This window comes from Xyrauchen texanus, chromosome 7, assembly GCF_025860055.1.
Source record: "Xyrauchen texanus isolate HMW12.3.18 chromosome 7, RBS_HiC_50CHRs, whole genome shotgun sequence".
Lineage (NCBI taxonomy): Eukaryota > Metazoa > Chordata > Actinopteri > Cypriniformes > Catostomidae > Xyrauchen > Xyrauchen texanus.
The window spans coordinates 41415969-41437452 of NC_068282.1; the positions used below are offsets into that span (position 1 = coordinate 41415969).

General features: G+C 39.0%; 1 protein-coding gene across 2 annotated transcripts; it reads left to right on the forward strand.

Moving 5' to 3' along the window:
• Window positions 1-220: 220 nt before the first annotated feature.
• LOC127646646 (succinate--CoA ligase [ADP-forming] subunit beta, mitochondrial) lies at window positions 221-15717 on the forward strand. Of its 2 annotated transcripts, none has more exons than XM_052130432.1 (11): window positions 221-381; window positions 2142-2337; window positions 6905-7004; window positions 7090-7252; window positions 7633-7761; window positions 7881-8019; window positions 8800-8961; window positions 12274-12416; window positions 12518-12638; window positions 13069-13157; window positions 15133-15717. In XM_052130432.1, the coding sequence occupies exons 2-11, from the start codon at window positions 2196-2198 to the stop codon at window positions 15205-15207; spliced, it is 1263 nt and encodes a 420-aa protein (XP_051986392.1). In that variant the 5' UTR covers window positions 221-381; window positions 2142-2195; the 3' UTR covers window positions 15208-15717. The 2 variants fall into 2 exon arrangements, with proteins under 2 accessions (XP_051986392.1, XP_051986390.1); XM_052130430.1 differs by lacking the exon at window positions 221-381 and adding an exon at window positions 947-1109.
• Window positions 15718-21484: the final 5767 nt, after the last annotated feature.

Below are 21484 nucleotides of genomic sequence, written 5' to 3' on the forward strand. Positions count from 1 at the left end.
CCGACTCTTTATGGTGAGCTGAGCCGAGCCGGCTCACTGAAACGATCCGGATTGCCCATACTGTCTGCGATTCCAAATCGCGCAATACGAAATTTGTTTTGACTGAATACAACTGCAGGGTTGACCTACAGCCAATGAGAGAGCGAGAAACGGGGCACGGGAAGTTCCAGTGGTATGAGTCCTGATGTACCTACAATAAAACATCAACTAGCATGGCTGCGGTATCAAGAAAGTCTCAATGAACCGAAGAAATGGAGGACAAATTAGTGGAATATTGGCAGCAGCACCAGTGCCTATTTGATTTTTCATCTGAATTGTACCACAACCGTGCGGAGAAAGAGAAGAGTTGGAGAGAAATGGCCAACTCTCTTGGAGAGTCAGGTAAGCAAATAGGTTTTTCCTGAGGTACTTTTTCATATTGTAACCAATAAAATATATTATGCCTTTAGTTTAGGCGATTAAAAACATACTCATCATATTCTGAAATGCATAACATATGATCATGCATTTGTTTTCGTATCTCGTATCACTTCTCGCGTGTACTCTGTTGTGAAACGTAATTTGGAGTCCAGGCAGAGTCGTCGGGGATTCGTCAATAGTGAAAAGTTTTGTAACGTGTTCATCCCTATTGCCGATTCCTCGTGTAATTTGAAAACCCCACAACTTCCATGACAAGACTGACAGCTGTGTAATATGAACGGTACCACCATCCGACGTCTTTGAAAGTAGTGTAGTGTGTTGGAGGCATAACTTGGCAGATGAATCTCTTAGCAAAACACCTTTGTTTTACGGCCTGGTGGAAACTCATAAACTATTAAATATACCAATGATTAGCATGCGCATTGAAATAATTTACAAAGTAAGTAGATTTTCACGAGCTCATTTGAAATGGATAACTTCGATTCACGGGGAAAGATGAATCCGATGCGTGATTCTCGAATTGCAGTCGCGCAGTTGGCGTACGTGCTCACGCAGGCGCGTGTTGCCATTTGTTTTTCTGCTGCGCTGCTTGTGTACAGAGCAACATGGCGACGTCCCTGATTTGTGGCCGGTTGTCCGCTGGACTGAGGAATGCCGGCCCTAGGACGAGTATAAGATCGGCAGCTAAGGTCAGTTTTATGTACACGCATCAGATATCTATATCCGATCTTCATTTGTTGCGGAGGTTGCCTTTTTGGACACTTTTAGCGGCCCCAAATGGGTGAATTTCATTTGACATTAGCATGCAGGCTAGCTGCCTGTCATTGTTGGTAATATGCTTTGGTTAGTAAGTCTATTTATTATCTGAATGGATCCTTCTTTTAAATTTAGGCAGAATTAAGTTGAGTTAACCAGGATTTTAGTTTGATTTTTATGTTTATACTTCAGTTCATTAGAGCAATGCAGCTGTTGAGATTAGTGGCTCACTTAGTTTGACCTACATGGACAAATGACTGTCTTGTTCAGTTTCATTTAAGTGTTTCTACTAAGCTAGCTGGTTAATATAGTTAAAATCATTAACCATTCAGAATCGTAGATTTCAAGTCAATGCAAACATGTCCAGTTGGTTATTGAACTGTTAAGGTTTCACTCTGTCTTCTGATGGTCACCTCTGGTGTAAAGATAAATACCGGACAGTGCTTTTATTTTGATTTCCATACTGAAGTTGCATACTGAAATATGTGTACTGGAAGAAAATAAAAATAATATAATAATATAATAAATGCAGTCTTGCAACATTCTGCTAATATGTGAGCTAGAATTCATGCGATATGTCCTTCATGAGGATTGGTCACTTATTGTAAAGACCAACTATGCAGTGTACTTTTTATTATAAACCTTAATAATGGTCTAACCATTAACAGAATCATAAAACGGTTGTTTCTCATATGTTTCCCCTCTGAATGAGATGTAAAAAAGGTTAACTACCCTTTCAAAAATAATCGTTTCTTGATTAACTTCTAGTGGGTAGTGTGGCCTAGTGGATACAGTTCTGGAGTGGTGACTGAGTGGTTGAAGGTTATTTTTTTATCATTTAGCAAATCTGTAAAAGAAGCATTTGCAATGTAAATATTATACTTCAAATCTTGTTTTTGCCTTGTCAAGACCAATCCCTCTTTCTCTTATTGGATTTTAATAGTATTTTCCCTGTACATTTACAGGTGCTTGGTGGGACATCAGGTCTGTTTGGTAACCAAGGGAACCAGCCATCTCCAATGCTGTCAGGGCAGCAGCAGAGAAACCTCTCCCTACATGAGTACGCAAGCATTGGGCTGCTGAAGGAAGCGGGCATCTCTGTGCCCGCAGGTATTGTGGCCAGCTCGCCTGATGAGGCCTTTTCTGCTGCCAAGCAGATCGGTAAGGATAGAGATTTGCCATGGAAAATTTGTGCTAAGACAAACATAGTGTGCTTTAAACTTTAGTAAAAGGAACAGTTCACCCAAAAATGATCATTCTCTCATCATTTACTCACCCTTATGCCATCTCAACTTTGTATGGCTTTCATTCTTCTGCAAAACAGAAACGAAGATATTTTATGGAGATATGAAGTGAATATACTCATACTTCCAAACTTTCGAGCTCCAAAAAGGACATAAAGGCAGCATACAACTCCATGCCTTCTGAAGCGATATGACCAGTTTTGGAGAAGAAACAGACCAAAATGTGATTTTATGTAGATCAGATTAAGCTCCTTTTATAAAGGACAACCAGATTACCCTGTTTTCTGCTCTTGTGTATAGGGTGAGTCTGTGTGTTTCAGCTGTTGTGCTTTTCTCTCTCACACACACACACACACACACACACACACACACTGATGTCTAAACATAGATTTGCAGTGCACCACCATTGGAGAATGTGACTGTCCTGACCTTTAATCTTACTGTCAGCAACCTGCACAGACCCATGATGGACGGGCAGAGTTGTTAGCAGGAATAAAGAAGTGTAGGGTGTCAAGCATGGAGCAGGAATACAGTAGTTTTAGGTTGATAAACATTGCTTAAGTGATCCATCAGACCAGATCTTGGCCTAAAATGTGTCCATCCAGTCTTGAGAGTCCATCTTTTTAGGCTGGACTTCTCTCAATATCTTTCTGGTACCAAATGTTTTTGGCCAATTTATGCCTTTTTTTGACAGTGAAATTGGAGAGAGACAGGAAATACGGGGAAAGAGTTTAGGGGAATGACATGCAGCAAATGGTCCGGCCAACCGGTAATTGAACTGGGCACTCGCTGCTCATGGCATTTGCGCCCATGTATTATGCGCCATAAAAAGTGGAAGTATTTCTGATGAATTTGCAATATTGCAACATGAAACTGAAAATATCCAGAGTTCCAAAAACCAGCCATTTTATGGCTGCAAGCAGGGATCTTCCTGATTTCTGTTCCCCAAAAAAGAAAATATTGTCATCATTTACTCACCCTCGTGTTGTTTTATACCAAGAAGATTTTCTTGCTTCTGTGGAACAAAAAGGAGAAATTTTGAAGAATGCTCACACTGCTCTTTTCCCAGCAATGAAATCGACCAGTGACCAGAGTCTGTCAAGCAAGTTTGCGTCTATTCAGATGCATCTGGATACTTGTGTTGTTTGAAGATGCACCATGATTGGTTTGATGTCAGTGATTGTGCATACCATTGGTTCTCACCTCACATGACAGACCATGATGAGGAAAGTTTGAATATGCAATTTTAAGAAGTCTGAATGAGATTTAACTGATGAGAGACCGAGAGTGCGCACAATCACTCAAATTGTCTCTATCGTTCCACACACCTTCTGACTGTCTTGACACATCAGTATCTTTGTCCAATTCGTACGTTTCATACATGGGTATATGAATTTTTAAAACCAACCAGTACAAACATTCATCTGAATTACAGCATGTCTGAGAGTGTATATTTGTGAATGCATAGAATTGCCAATAACTTGCACTCCAGTGGCCGCAATGTCATGCTTCGAGGGCTGAAGTGCTCATGCATCCGAGTAGAAGCGGATGTGTGATTTAATGCATGCTGCAATTAAAAAAAGATTGTCTCTGAATCTAAACATGAGAATTAAGACAAATGTCTGTCAGTAAATATCACTGGCCGATCGATCGGCGCATCCCTTAATAACGACTTTCATTTCAGTCAGACACAAAGCTATTGTATGGACTGCTTTTATAGTACCTTTTTGGAGCTTGACAGCCCCATGTCACTGTATGCGTTCATTGTATTGAAAAGAGCAGCTCAGACATTCTGATGAACTTCTACTTTTAATGGAAGAAAAGGTAATGTTTGGAATGACTTAAGTGTAAGTAAATGAATCTTGAATCCATCTAGAGTGTTACATCCATACTAATCTGTATTAGGGATGGGTATTTTGGTCATTTTCTCTTCTCGATGGGCAATGACGTGTACATAACTGTATGTATATATACAATAACATGTCTGACAAACACCTTTGGCTTTGCATCTTGTTGTTCCAGTGTATCAACTATTCATTATTATAGGCTGGTAAAAAACAATCTCTTACAAAATGTAAAAAAGATTGCATAATCAAATTATAATGCATAATATTTTGTCATTATGTGTAGATTCACTGCCCAACTCAGTGAAAGAATGTGCACAACACGCATCTGCCTGTTGTTCCTTCAGGTTACCGTAGTAAGCACACACCAGTTTTTTTTAGTGACTGTCTGAACTAGTGATGGGAAGATCAGATCATTTTACTGACTTGGATCTTTGAGACTTGTTCAGCAAAATGAACCGGCTTGACAACACTTGTTGTAGTTTTCAGTTGCACACAATAAGGCCGCTTTTCAGCAGTACACAAAAGGTTTGCTTTTCAGCTATACATAAACTCTGTTGGCTTTTCAGCTCTACACACTACACACAAACAGCTTCCAGCATCTCTCTCTCCCGTCTGCCACTAAATCTCACAAAATGAACAAATAACTCTTTGAGACTACTCATTCACATAGTCACATAGGAGATTCATTCAAATTGAATGACCCATCACTAGTCTCAACCGTTTATTTTCAAATTGTGGTTGGCTTAACAGGATACCATAACCATCACGTTTTTAATATGCGTGTTAAGTAAAGTTCAGTTTTGAAGACGGTGCATTCTGTCCAATTTCGCTGCACTCCGTCTAGCTGTTTAAAACGCTTACAGTGTGTTGAGTCCTCTACATTTACACCTCTCAACTGGGGAAAGTGCAATGGAATGACACTTTGTCTAATTTATACTTTATTCTAACTTGGACACTCATGCAGAAATCTTCAACTCCCATTTCGTTTCGAAGGCCACATCCACACTGATACGTAAAACATATTTTTCTCTACATTTTGGCCTTCCCTCCACACTGAGACCGTATTTTTGACATCGAAAACTGAGCTTTTCGAAAACGCACTACCAAGTGTATAGATTTGAAAACGCAGATTTTGCACTTTAGTGTGGACAGGGGAAACGGAGAAATCTGAAAACTATTAAGTATTTGTTGTCATGTGACACAGTCATGTGATCCATTCAACACAAAACAATCAAGATGGCAGCCTATGTTGTAGCGCCGCTGTGGTGCCTGCTATTCCCTTTGATAGCGTTGTTAATTATACATTTTACTTTGTACAACCTTCAAATTACATTCCTTCAAAGGCATAGGAAGTTTATTCAGAATTACTGTCCAGCGTCGGAACACGAACAATTCTGTTTCAGAATGTACATGCATGCGCAGTAAGGGGATTTTAGAGTTTTCATACGTTTTAGTGTGGATAAACACATTTTGAAAACGGCAGTGTGGATAAAAATGGGGATATTATTCTATTTGTTAAAATAACAAGTCTCGTGAATATACAACAATTAAACTCCAGCTGTTTTCTCATTGTTTCTCTTAGCAGATAGAATAGAATTTTCTGTGTCTTAATCATTCTGTTATTGGTGTATCATGTGTAAGTTAAATTAAATGTAAGTTTACAGGCTTCAGGAATCATAATGGTTTCATCTTTACCAGTCTGCATTCTGCAATGTCCAAAATGAACGGTCTATTCCATTTATACATGTGAATGGTACAGTGAAGACTAAATCTAGAGCAGGTTTCATCATAAGAATTGCATCATGTCAGAGCCCAGTGTTTATCAAAATACTTTTTGGATTGTAATATTTCTACTCCTGTGAGAACTCCTATTCCACTGACACCCTTGAAAAGGTTTTTAATAAAATGAGAGCAAATTTAGTTTGAGTTTTTAGAAAAAATGTATCTTAAAGTTGTACTTTTATGATTTAAACCTGGTTAAATAGCCATCGAAGCTGGCATGGCAGAAAGAAAGAAAGAAACATCATAAGAATCAGGTCATGTGATGAAGCCCCTCATCAGTTGGGAGAGACCAGTGTGTTTGGATTGGGTCAGATGTGTGTGTACTATGTGATTGTAAAGCAGGATTGTGTGTGCAGGTTCAGAGACTGTAGCTAATAATAGTGTGACTCATAGGTTCAGGATGCAGCAGTTTTATAGTTGCAAAGGATTTGCCTTAATTTTGATGGCTTCTGTCTATTTGCTTATGGTCTTTGGGCATAGCTATTTGTGTTTGTTTTTTGCTTATTGAAGGTATATTTGATGTCAATGTGACATAAACATTGTCCCCATTTACTTATTATTTATCCCTATTTATCATTATTGGGAACGATTCATGTTATTCCATAGAATTGGTATTATGTTTGTCCTTAATCATTAGTAATAATGTACTCGACTTTTCGGCTGATGTCACCAATGCTCGTATTTTTCAGCCCTCCTGATCCAATCAACTCCCGATAGATTAACTCAAGTCCATTCCTACATTTATTTTTCTCATTGAATATAATTCATCACTCTTTTTTTTTTTTTTTGTATACTAATTATTTATAAGTGTTTTTCTCACTCATTATTTATGATTTCTCCTTTTCTTTCTCTCAGGCTCCAAAGACCTGGTGGTAAAAGCTCAAGTGTTGGCAGGTGGTCGAGGCAAAGGCTCTTTTGAGGGAGGATTGAAGGGAGGAGTCCGAATCGTTTACTCGTGAGTGTTCGTGCTGTGATTTTCTGTGACTTTGCTCTATTACTTTTCTGATTTCCTTATTTCATCTCTCTATTTCTGTCTGCAGGCCAGAAGAAGCAAAGGACATCTCCTCTAAGATGATTGGCAAGAAACTGTTCACTAAGCAGACAGGGGAGGCAGGGCGAATTTGTAACCAGGTGTTTATCTGCGAGCGCAGGTACCCGCGCAGAGAGTATTATTTTGCCATCACTATGGAGAGGTCCTTTCAGGTGAGAGATCATGGATTGTGTTATTCTACTATGTGGTTTATATATGTATGAAATCGCTGTTCATATAGATGTTAATTCCAGTTAGAATTTGTGTCTATCTATACAAGCACAAAAAAAGGCCCCATTAACTCCTGGTATTAACATCCGTCTCAGGTGAGCCAATCCAAAACCCCATTTGGGGGTAGTCATGCATTTGAGATGCATGTTAGTTTCAAGTGTAAATGGAGCCTGTGATCACAAGTGACAAGCTGCAGTAAGTAAAATGGTCAGCAGAGGGCAGAAAAATAAATTTTTACTGTGCAGTAACCTGAATTCTCATCACATTTACTAGTTTTACCTGCCCTTAAAGTTATCTCTTCGCTTCTGCTCCGCCACTGCAGGGACCCGTGCTGATTGGCAGTTCTCAGGGGGGCGTGAACATTGAGGATGTGGCTGCAGAGAATCCCGATGCTATTGTAAAAGAGCCCATTGATATCGTAGAGGGAATAAAGATAGAGCAAGCCATAAAGGTGAGGTGCAGAGTACAAGACAGCTCTGCGGGACTGTATAGATGCCAGTGGCCAGACATGATGATCATGTGACCCATCTTGCAATAAGAATGTTTTGATTCGCTTTCCTTCTCTCTCAGGTGGCAGAGAAGATGGGCTTCCCTCCTGCACTGATCAATGAAGCTGCAGAGAACATGTTGAAACTCTATGATGTCTTTATTAAGTATGATGCATCTATGTTGGAGATAAACCCAATGGTGGAGGACTCATCTGGCATTGGTACCGGACAATCTAAATATGTGCTATGTTTGATTTCTTTTTTTATTACTTACACATATGGATGGACAGTTTGACCAAAGTCATATATCACAGTATAAGGAATTACATTTATATTTATATTATGATAAAGTATATTGTTTATCCCAATATAGTTTTTTGGCTAGAAATTCAACAAAAATAATTGGGCAACATTTTTGGATAATCTAGTTAATAACTCATTGATTGTAACATGATAGAAGCAAATGAAAATATAAGATTATTAAAAAAATCCAATAAGTCTGGTATCAGGGCTAAATTAGCTTCACATATATGTAACTTCCTATTTAAAGGGATAGTCCTCATGCCATCCCAGTTGTGTATGACTTTCTTCTGCTGAACACAAATATTTTTAGAAGAATGTCTCTGCTCTGTAAGGCCATACAATGCAAGTAAATTGTTGCCTGAACTTTGAAGGTCCAAAAAGCACATAAAGGCAGCATGAAAGTAATCCACACGACTCCAGTGGTTAAATCCATATCTTCAGAAGTGATGTAATAGGTGTGGGTGAGAAACTATCCCTTTAACACAAGTTAAAAACCCACAATCTCAACTGTTAATCTAATCTAATATTATAAAACTGATATACAGTTCTGACTCTAAAATCTGATTGGATGGGCCACATTCAAAGCCTGTGTAAAATAGCCTATACATCCACACCTGCGACCCCAATCCCTGTACCATAATATTCCATATTCAGGCAGATTCATGCATGATTAGAAACGTTCTTTTCTGTATCTGCAGTGATGTGTATGGACGCTAAGATCAACTTTGACTCCAATGCTGCCTATAGACAGAAGAAAGTGTTTGATATGCGCGACTGGACTCAGGAGGACGCCAGAGACAGACAGGCAGCCAAAGCAGACCTCAACTACATCGGCCTGGATGGCACTATCGGCTGCCTGGGTCAGTGGAATAAACCTCAGGCTTCCATTAGTGAACAACTGTGAAATTTGTATTAAACATTGAGTGGATGACTCACTCATTAGCATTTTTAGTGTTTTTTATCTATATATACAGTGGCCCCGAAAATGATTGTCACTGCATTAGACAATAAAATATCAAACCAAATGGCATTAATTTTAGAAAAAGACACTTTTCAAGCAGAACAATTCACAAAAGGAAGTTTCTTAGGGTTTAAATTATAAAGCAATAGATGTTCAAAATTAAGGTTAATGCAGCAATTTCTCGTTCTGTCAAAGTTACGAGTATTTCGACACCTTTTTGTTGTCCATAGTTAATGTGATAAAGTAACACCTGTGGTTACTCTATAGGTGTAATTTTTGGATCATGTTGTTCTATGTAATATGCTATAGAGGTCAACTGACAGTGGATTTTGCCGATACGATAACTAAGATTGTGGAAAAGGCCGATAACTGATTAATCGGCCAATTGTTTTTAAAATCGATTTATAGAAGGTTAAAATAACTCCTTTGCCTTTCATTACTATGAAGGGCACAGACATAGAGGCAGTAAATTCCAAAATTTATAAAATCTGATGCAGTTAATTGTGCAACCAAAATCCCACTAATAATCAGAAACAAATTAAGCTTTTGAGCATTACAAGCCCAAAATGAACATTTATTTTGGGACCCTTATTTTGAAATGACAGAGACTTGGCTCTGTTACAATGCTCTTTAAGTATTTAACAAATTAAGATTTTCAAAGCTTGTATATATTAACTAGATTAAGGATTTATTTTGCATAAATATATATAGGGATGTCCCGATACCACTTTTTCCACTTCCGATCCGATTCCGATAACGGAAATCTCAGTATTGGCCGATACCGATCCCGATCCGACACCAGTGTTGTTTTATTGCATAATCAGTTTATAATATCTTTACATTATTGTGTGGAAATAATTGGATGTACTCTTTAATATGTAAAGAAACACAAACCTTTAACTACACATTATTTCAATATAAATGTATAGCTTATTAAGAAACACTTTATTATTAACTTGGATACTGGCACTCCCTGAGTTCTGATTACACGCACCTGCATATCATTAGTGGCTAATCAATGACTGCATAAATACCCCGCTTTCTCACCCGAGCTCTCTCTCTCTCTCTCTCTCTCTCTCTCTCTCTCTCTCTCTACACACACTCACTCACTCTCACTTTCACACTCTGTGCCTGTTCTCATCGATAGTAGAAAGTTCTGGAGTCTCAGAAATACTATGTTATACATGTGTCTTCATTATTGCCTGCAAGTATCATAAAATTGTTGTGAGTTATCTCTTTCATCGTGTCTATACACTGTCTGGATATTACTTACCTGCTGTTTGCCACTCTGCTTAACTGGATTTACTCACAATGTTTACATCACTGTTTCAATCCTCTGCTCAATAAACCCTGCAGAGTTCATATCTCTGCTGTGAGTCTCTCCATGACAGCTTTAACTTTTAAACCCTCACCCTTTTTATTCACAGTTTAATTCAGCTTCTTATTTATATTCTTGTTAAATGCACCTCCAGTGCCGTTCTAAGTCCATATTATAAGTGAACCGAACTGCTGAGCATCTACATCTGAGATGTTCGTTTGTAGCGCTCAAATATTGTGCACGTGTGAAGGCTATAAATAGCGCGCATGTGTGTGTGTAAACCGAAGCACCATTCACTAACGGGCTGAAGCTGCGCGTGCATTTATATGTTTACTTATTAAACACAGCCTATTGCAATTCACAGAGCTATCAGCGTGTCTTAAAGTGGCTTTGAATAAAATGCACGAGTCATATGAACCGCTTTAATGGTGTTTTAACAGTTCTTTTATGTCATTTTTAAGCTTGACAGTAACGAACATGACTAACACAGAGTATCGGATTTGGGTCGGGCTCGTCAGACCGATACCCGATCCGTCTAAAAACGTCAATATCGAAGCCGATACCGATCTAGGTATCGGATCGGGACATCCCTAAATATATATATATATATATATACACTCACTCTACCAGTCAAAAGTTTTGAAACACAATGTTTCTTGTGATCTTAAAAATCTTTTGATCTGAAGGTGTATACTTAAATGTTTGAAATTAGTTTTGTAGACAAAATATAACTGTGCCACCATATTTATTTCATTATAAAACTAAAATTTAATAATAAAAAAAAAAGGTTTTTGAAATTGATGACTTAGAACAAATAATAATGAAAAGCAGCCAAATATGTGCCCAAAATAGATGGGAAATCCTTCAGTACTTCTCACGCACCTTCAGTCTAGCTGATCCCACAAAAACTCTATGGTTTAAGATCCATAACACTCTTTTCCAATTATCTGTTGTCCAATGAGTGTGCAAAGAAACAGCCATTTTTCTGTTTCAAACGTGGATTTTTTGTTGCAATTCTACCCATAAGGCCTGTACCCCTGAGTCTTCTCTTTGCTATTGTACATGAAACTGGTGTTGAGCGGGTAAAATTCAATAAAGCTGTCAGCTGAGGACATGTGAGGTGTCTTTCTCAAACTAGATACTCTGATGTACTTGTTTAGTTGTGCATCTGGGCATTCCACATCTCTTTCTGTCCTCATTAGAGGCAGTTGTCCTTTGTCTTTGAAGACTGTAGTGTACACCTTTGCATGAAATCTTCAATCAATTTCAAGCATTGTATAGCATTCATTCCTCAAATTACTGATTAGTTTCTAGAGAAAGCTGTTTCTTTTTTGCCATTTTTGACCTGATATTGACCTTAAGACATACCAGTCTAATGTATACTGTGGCAACTCAAAATCAAACACAAAGACAATGTTAAGCTTAGTTTAACAAACCATATAGCTTTCAACTGTGTTTGGCAAGTGATTTTCTAGTATCAAATTAGCAATTTAGCATGATTGTTCAAGGATAAGGTGTTTGAGTGATGGCTGCTGGAAATGGGGCCTGTCTATTTTTCATATAGTGATGGTGCTCTTTTTTTACATCGGTAATGTCCTGACTATACTTTGTGATCAGCTAAATGCTACTTTTGTGAATTAAAGTACCAATTTCCTCCCGAATCAGCAAAATCTTTACATTATTCCAAACTTTTGTCTGCCAGTTTATATAAAAAAAGCAACCAGATTAAAAAGATAAAACTGATATATCGGTCTACCTCTAATATTCTATTACATATAGCTTTTAGCTTTAAATAAAAGACTTGAGCCATTTTTACTAGTGGATTGAATGAAATCCAGTGGAATTTGAATATAAATGGAGACGGATGATGTCACTTTTTTTGTCTCTGTTTAGTCAATGGAGCTGGTCTCGCAATGGCAACAATGGACATCATAAAACTGCATGGTGGAATTCCTGCGAACTTCCTAGATGTAGGAGGCGGAGCCACAGCACAGCAGGTGACCGAGGCCTTCAAGCTCATCACCTCTGATAAAAAGGTAATGCATGGTCTATTGGACACAGGATTCCTTTTTTGATTGTATTCATTTGTTGATTTTTGGCCACTCTCCAATTGGTCTGTTTGTTTCCTTTGTAATAGGTCCAGGCTATTTTGGTGAACATCTTTGGTGGCATCATGAGGTGTGATGTCATTGCGCAGGGAATTATCATGGCCGTCACGGACTTAAAGCTGAGAATTCCCATCGTAGTGCGGTTACAAGGTGAGAGAGAGAGAGAGATGGATGGTGTGGGTGAGTTTGATTAATGAATAGATAGAGGGAAATTTGAAACCTATAAAAAAATACTGTATTTCAAAGGGTTCTGATTTAATCAGCAATTCAGTTTTCTCCGCTGTAAAGCTGTAAGCGTTTCACCACAAAACAGCCATGATTTGTCATGTTACAAAATTATCTTGTTAATGTAAAAGTTACTCAACACTAGTCCCCTCTTACAGTCTTTGTGACAGGTTTGACAAAAGTCCTCTAAACATATAGAGTTGGAACTTATGAGTGAGAGGAAAGATTGAGAGAAAGGTGACAGGAAGAAGAAATGTGTGTTGAGATGGAGAGATATTTGTGCAGGGGGCCCATGTGTCGTGTCCTTAATTTCTCTCTCTCTCTCTCACTCACATCACACTCATCTGATCTCAAGGAACGAGAGTGGATGATGCCAAGGCTCTGATTGCTGCCAGCCCTCTGAAGATCCTGGCCTGTGACGATCTGGACGAGGCGGCCAAGATGGTGTGTTAGTCTTTCGATCATTTAGACAGGCAAATGGAAACTGACAAAGAGTGGAGATACAGAGATAAAAAAAAAAAAGAGGAATCCACATACAATGTTCAGCAATCAAATTGATAATATGGCTAGTTATGGCTAGGCTAGTTTTTTTTTCACCCCAAAAAAACATAAAAAAGGGGTTATTTGCAATGTTCATTCTGCCTGTTTTTCCCATAAAACAAATGGGATTTATACAATCCATAAAGGACAAAAAAGCACCATAAAAGTATCATAAGAGTAGTCCATATGACATGTGCGGCATTATCCAAGTCTTACAGCCATAAATGAAAGACCGAAATGTAAGTAATTGTTCATTGAAAATGAATGAAATGAAATGAAGAAGCCATGACATTTGGTGTCATTAAGGTCAAATCTGACAGATATAAAGCAATAGATGTTCAAAATTAAGGTTAATGCAGCAATTTCTCTTTCTGTCAAAGTTACGAGTATTTTGACACCTTTTGGTTGTCCATAGTTAATGTGATAAAGTAATAATAACTGTGGTTACTCTATAGGTGTATTGTCTTTTGGAATAGGATAGATTTTGGTTGAGATGTATGGACTAATTTTATGGTACTGTATCTTTTTTTTTCTTTCTTTTTCATCCTTTTTGGAGCTTGACATTCTCTGGGAAGGAGTATTATGAACTTTCTTTAAAACATCTTTTGTATTTCACGGAAGAAAGAAAGACATAATGGTTTGAAACAAATTAAGGGCGAGTAAATGATGAAAGACAAAATGGTTTTACAAAAAACTAATTTTAATACGGTACTGTCCGAAATTTTTAAAATAATAATAATAATAATTAAAAAAAACTAAATCAATATTTGGTGTGACCACCCTATGCCTGTTATACCAATTCTCTTCGGTACGCTTGCTCAGTTTTTCAAGGTTGTTGGCACGCTGTTCCAAGCATCTTGGTGAATTTGCCACAGATCTATGTATTTAGTCTCAATTGCTTCTATCTCTTCATGTAATCCCAGACTCGATGTTGAGATCCGTGCTCTGTGCTAAGTAATTTTGGAAATCTAAAACTCAATACTTTTGACACTAAAGCAGAAGATATAAAATAACCGTTTTAATGTATTTGTTGCGCAGTACTGTACATGTGATCAACAAAAAATGTATGAAAATAAAAACTGAAGCTAATGTTTCAATCAGCATAACTTCAGTGCTTCAATGAAGTGCAGTCAAAAATTTTGAAGATGTCTGAAGAAACAATTAATTACAGACAATTAACTACACCTGACCAAATTCAAGACAACTGGATGGAATCAACCTATGAATCCCTTAAATTTTTAAAAATTGTGTTGATCATTGTTTCAAGTAGTGCTGTCAGTCGATTAAAATGTTTTATCGTGATTTATCACATCATTTTTGTAGATTAATTGTGAGTCTGCCAGTAGACTGTGACTATCCGCTTTATTGCAATCATGAAGCAGCGCTCATGATTCACGACAGAGCGCGAACGCCAGCATCAATCGTCGCTTTGAGCTCCACATGAAAAGCGCTTGAAGACAAAAACATCTCATTCTGCGTTTTGGTGATAGTTAAGACTTGACATGCTTCTGTAGTAATTAAAATGTGCCTATGCAAGTCCCATTTGGACTTGTTTTGTGCATCAAATAGTGTGAAGAGTGCCTTTCCCCATCACTTTGTCACTGACATGGAAGTGCTGTTGAGGGGGTGTGTGTGTGTTAGTGGTGTGTCCATCAGAATAATGGCTCAAAGCGAACACATTACACTGGTTATGGTCGTCCAACCAGTGTTTATGCTGGTTTATGCTGCATTAATGGTAAATGCGTTAATCACAAATAAGGAAAATTAATGTGTTAAACATTTTTAATTAATTGCATGCGTTAACACGTTAATTCTGACAGCTCTATTTTTAAGTAATCATTTGTGTATTTCTTATCACTTTCTCCCTTTCTCTTTCTAGGTTGTAAAGCTTTCTGAAATTGTGTCATTGGCCAAAGAGGCCCAGGTTGATGTCAAGTTCCAGCTGCCCATCTAACAAAACAAACCCACCGAATCACCATTTAAACCATCTTGTATAAACTGAATCTGAAAGTCGGCAACCTGAACTTATCTTGTCCCAGACCTCCAATAGAGATCTCTGCAGCCCCCGTGTCTTGTTCAAGCTCTCATTTCTGTCTCTTTTTGGTTCCCGCTCCCTTCTGTTTCACCAGTGCTTCCCGATTGTAAAGAAACACGTGTCTGCACGGTACTACTTACATTTCTTGCGCTCAACCCCCACCCCACTGTGCAGCACCCATCTAACCACTAACATACTGTTGGTTATTATGTTCTATTGGTTAAGATTGGGTTAGTGTTACTGCCTACTGTCATTTATTTTGTCTATGTATGTTTTCTCAAGTGGAGGATGTATTTATGTGGCACTGTATTTATACTGTTGAAATGTACATGGAGAGCCGTTTCTCTGGATATAGAATGTCTTTGACACACTGGTTCTGTCTTTTGCCACACATACACACAGTATCATTAAAAAGCAAATGTTATCCCCCTTTTTCTCCCTCCCTCTCTCCTCTTCTATTTTCCGGTGGGGGTGAGTGGCACTGCAGGGTGTCCTCTCTGTTCTCCTGAAGAGAAATGCACCATTGCCCTTTCAAACAAACGCACAAGCACTCACAGGGAATATGTGTGTTATTAGTGTTCTTTTAGTCTGACATGGATCCAACGGTGCAACGGTAGCAGAAAACAATTAAAATACTGAAGCATCTCAGAGGATGATGTTTGAATCTGCTGTAAAGCTCTGTCAGTATCTGAAATGTAGACCAATTAATTGGTCTAACTAAAATGATGGTGTAGGTTACAAGAACTTCAAACTTATTGGAGTTGGATCAACTGTCTATATAAAGAAAGTTTATCAAAAGCGAACGCTAATTACCCTGATGGTGACTTCAACAAAACACAACTTTTTACAGCAAAATATAATTACAAACGCAAGAGCAAAAACATCTATTAATTAAAAACAGATTATTTACAAGTTATTTATAAGTCCTCAAATAAGTAGGCACGCTTTGACCAAACAAACTTAAATAAATTCAAGAGCAGGGGATTGTGGGTAGTGTCTTCATCCACAATGCTTCTCCAGTGGGCATGCTCAGTGGCAGGTGCAACAATGCAAAGTTCATAGTGCTAAGCCTTACAAGGTTCCCCCAGATTTTGACCCATGAATTTTCAAGAACTGTTCATGATTTTAACAAATGGAAAACATCATTAAAGGTATAAGTCAAAATAAAAGATTTAAAGTCCCACATATTCTCAGATTTTCCATGGTTGAGCCTGGCTTACAACAGTAAAATGTTCCATTTCACAGTGCTGCACAAAGTTTCAAAAAGGGGGGTGTTGTAGTGTTAGTGATAAAACTGAGCACGCCCAAAAGCCTCTATGTTCTACATTCAGCACCAAACTTGGTATTTCCCCACTGTTTAAAAATTTAAGTTGCTCTGACATAAATTTCATAAAAGTTAACTTGATTTAAGTACACTCACATTTATTTTTATTTTTACATTAGATTGTTCAATCAACTTTTAAAAATGTAGCTTATCTGACTAAATTGAAGTTGGATTTTTGTTACAGTGTAGAGACGTGCAGTCCTTTGGCCAATGGAATGTGTAAATATGTTTATGGGAAATTACAGTGAAAACATGAGATCAAGCAAATTTCTGATATTGTCGATTCTGTGCGCATCCATGCATGCTCACTCCAGCTGTGTGTGTCTCATCTCAATTGGGATGTGAATCGATACTGCACTGCTTCATTTTTTATTGTATTTTTGTTACACAGCAATACTTCTCATAGAGAATATTACATTCTCTGCCCCCTTGCTGCTACTTCCAATATTTGCTGAATTGGTTTTTTTTTTATTGCTAGTTATGAAATGCACATGTAATATGTTGCCTATGTATTCTAGAGGGAAAAAACAACTGCTGTATATGTCGTGGTAGAGCGTAATTTTTTTGATGTTTGAGTTCATGCATATGGGTAAGATGATCATTAAGTGAGCCAAGTAGGACGTCATATAGTAGACACCTTTATCCAAAGCATATTACAGTACATTTATTACAAGGACAATCTCCCTGAAGAAACCTGGAGTTGAGTTCCCCTTCTGGGGTAAGAACCAAAACCTTTGGATGGTCAATTATGAAGGCCACTGTGCCCATGGGAACCTTCAATGTAGCCAAAATGTTTTCGTAGCCTTCCCCAGAGCTGTGCCCCAGATCGAGTTAGACAGATCTGGTTTTTGCTTTGTCATTATGGGGTATGGACTGTAGATTGATGTAAAAAAAAAAAAAATTATATATAATATAGAATAATAATAATTTAAAGCATTTTAGCATAAGGCTGCAAAATGTGAAAAAATTAAGGAGACTGAATACTTTCTGAATGCACTGTACCTGCCACTACTGGCAAACAATTATATTGTGAATATTCATCAATTATCTGCCAGTATTAGCAAACAGTTCTATGGCAAACTTTTGGTAAATATCTGCCACAGGAAAACAGCTATATGGGTAACATTTGCCAATAATCTACCAGTACTGCAAATATTTGCCTCTACTCTGTGGCAGGGCGGAGGGCGGGGCCGGGTCGTGATTATACACACCCAGTCTCTTATCAGGCTAATCAAGCCTCCGAGAGGGATAAAGGCCAACTGCGGAGGATTGTGTGGGAGAGAGAGATTGTTTACGGACATGTCTTAGCCTGATAAGGGACTGGGTGTGTATAATCACGACCCACCCTCCGCCCTGCCACATACTCATAAACACTTTAATAGCAAACCTTTGGCAAGTAGGCCTATAAATGTCATATTTATATCAAACCTGTTACAACAACGGTCAATCCATCCCTACACCTAAAATTTTCACTGAAGTTACACATAGAATTAAAAAATGTTTTTGCTACTTGTTCAATTTACTTAAAATTAACTGAAGCAACACAGTTGTAACACATTTTGTCAGATGTCCACTCTTGTGGTCCTTCCTGAACGCCCCATCTCCTAGGTCGGCCTTTTCGGCGACACCGTTGAGGACTTCACCCAGCATTTCTTGGCAGTGAAAAAACAGACAGAGGTGATAAAGCACATCTTGAACTCAGGATCTGGTAACCAGACCACTTCCTCACCTGGTGGAGGGCCGGGAGGACAATCTTTTGTTCCACCTTGAGCACTCGCAGCCAGGGCCCCGTGAACACAGTTCCCCCGCCTTTGCGCGCCTGGCTGCACCACTTAAACCATATCTGCGGCTTACAATCGGCTTATAAACTGCCAAGGCAGCTTATGATCTCATCGTATGTCACAACTCACCTGTCATCTCCTCCTCTGGAGTCAGCAGCGTCTGAGGTCGCCACTCATATCCCGGACAGTGGACACGCTGTCGTGGCAGGTGACGCTCAGTGGAGAGTGGAGACTCCACCCCCAGGTGGTCCAGCTGATTTAGAGTTGATTCGGCAAAGCACAGGTAGACATGTTCGCTTCATGGAAATCCTCCGACTGCCTCCTCTAGTATTCTCTGACAGCAGCCCCCCTCGGGACAGATGCACTGGCCGGGGGCTGTGCAAATGCGTGTTCCCCCTAGTGAGCCTACTTGCACAGACTCTGTTCAAGGTCAGGGAGGACGAGGAACAAGTCACCCTCATGGTGCCGTACTGGCCCACCCAGACTTGGTTCTCGGACCTCACACTCCTCGCGATAGCACCTCCCTGGCAAATTCCCCTGAGGACGGACCTTCTTTCGCCGGGACGGGGCACCATGTGGCACCCGTGCCCAGACCTCTGGAGCCTCCATGTCTGGTCCCTGGACAGGATTCAGAAGACCTAAGTCTAAGGTCTACCACCCGCAGTGGTAAGCATGATCACTCAGGCCAGGGCTCCCTCCACAAGTCAGCTGTATGCCCTGAAGTGGCACGACTTAATCCTCAGGTTCCTGAGAGGGGTAAGGAGGTTGAATCCTCCTAGGCCGCACTTCTTTCCCTCATGGGACCTCTCCATGGTCCTTCGGGGCCTACGGGGAGCTCCATTTGAGCTCCTACAGTCAGTCGAGTTGAAGGCCGTATCATTGAAGACCACCCTCCTGACCACTCTCACTTCCATCAAGAGGGTCGGGGACCTGAAAGTGTTCTCTGTTAGCGAAACATGCCTGGAGTTTGGTCCAGAGGACTCTCAAATGATCCTGAGACCCCGACCGGGCTATGTGCCCAAGGTTCCCATGACCCCTTTTAGGGATCAGGTGGTGAGCCTGCAAGAGCTGCCCTGTGAGGAGGCAGACCTAGCCTTTTAGTTGCTGCGTCCGGTGCATGCTTTGCGCATCTAGCTGGATTGCACGCAGAGTTTTAGACGCTCTGATCAGCTCTTTGTCTGCATTGGTGGACAGCGTAAAGGGAATGCTGTCTCCAAACAGAGGCTTGCCCACTGTATCTTGGATGCCATCGCATTGGCATACTAGGCCCAGGCCATACCCGCCCCTTTGGGAATACGAGCACACTCTACAAGGAGTGAGGCATCCTCGTGGGCACTGGCCAATGGCACCTCTCTAACAGACATCTGCAGAGGAGCGGGCTGGGCACCCCCAATACATTCGCAAATCAGCAACATTGTTCAAAATTAAACTGTCTGTTAAGACAAATTTGTTAAGCTTGTTGGGACAACAATTAAGGTGATCTTGTCTGTCTAACATGTCTTTAGACTTAAAGTAATTAAGCATAGAAGATTTTGCGATAAATGTTGGGAGTTAACTGACACTGATTTGAGTTCATTCAACATATGTTTTTGAGTTGACCTGGCAAATATGCGTGTTAATTCAACTTAAGTGTACAAACAAAGTTATTAAATTAAAATGGACTAAATATCCAGTAGAATGAGAGAAATCATTAAAATCATCCACCTAACACAAAACACATACATTGTAGGTAAATATGTTAGGATTTAGGATTATTGTACTTTATTTAACTTTATTTATCATTTTTATTTATATATATATATATATATATATATATATATATATATAAAAACAACATCGGGGATAACAGTGGCAACATTCAGTTTCACTAGTTATAAAGAAATAAAAGAGATTTATTTGAGTTACATTCACATTTAATTTTGTTGGGTTTACCCAATTCAGCTAGGTTCTGGGGGAGTCGGACAATTTATTTTAATTTCTGTAATTGGCATAACATGGCGTAATTGTTAAGATCATTATTCCTATATTTCCCATTTTAAAATATATATTGAAATAAATAAACAAAACATAAATCATAAGATTGAAGTGGGCCCTGGCAACCTTATTCTTTGTATACTACCTACATTACTAAGGAAAAAAAATACAGCAATACACTTTCAGAGTAATTAGAATTACAGCCTTAAAGCAAATGATATAGCCAAATCAGATTCCCCATGAATGCAAGGATGGAGTGGAGTGGGCACGACCCCCCTCTTTTAGCCTACACCTCAAATGAACTTCGGCTGACATAAAAATATGCTCACTTTTGGCAAATGGCATTAATAATAGTATAGCATGGGAATTGACTAAAAATGAGTGACCACTAGCCACTGTGAGACATCGTTTTCCTGTTCTAGATTGCTAATAATTATCAAACTGATGTCTTGCTCTAACAACCAAAATGTCAGACCTCAACAAACTTAAACAGGTGACGAACACCTGAGAATCATGCTTCGTTAAACTTTGAATTTTAATTAACCATTTGTTTCATATAGTACCAGTGCCTCTAAGCTTCAATCTCACTTTATAAGATTTCATCAGCATCTATCACCAGTGTGTGATATTTCACAACAACGTGAAACACTGAATCATTTACCAAACATGTTGGTTTATCAGTAAAACGACATCATTAACATTAAATGGAAGTTAAAATATAACTATTAACCTTCAATAACTTTTAAATATGAATTAATTACACCCCAAAACCTGCACACATGTACCTCATTAATTATGCAATGACAACAGCCAATAGCAAGTCCTCAATACGTTAAAGTGTATTCTTGGTAAGGACTGTAATTCGATGTAGTTTTAGCATCTGATATTCATTTAAATAGGTAAATGTTGGGGCCTGGTTAGCTCAGCGAGTACTGATGCTGACTACCAACCCTGGAGTCGCGAGTTCAAATCCAGGGTGTGCTGAGTGACTCCAGCCAGGTCTCCTAAAGGAACCAAATTGGCCCGGTTGCTAGGAAGGGTAGAGTCACATGGGGTAACCTCCTCGTGGTTGCGATTAGTGGTCCTCGCTCACAATGGGGTGCATGGTAGTTGTGCG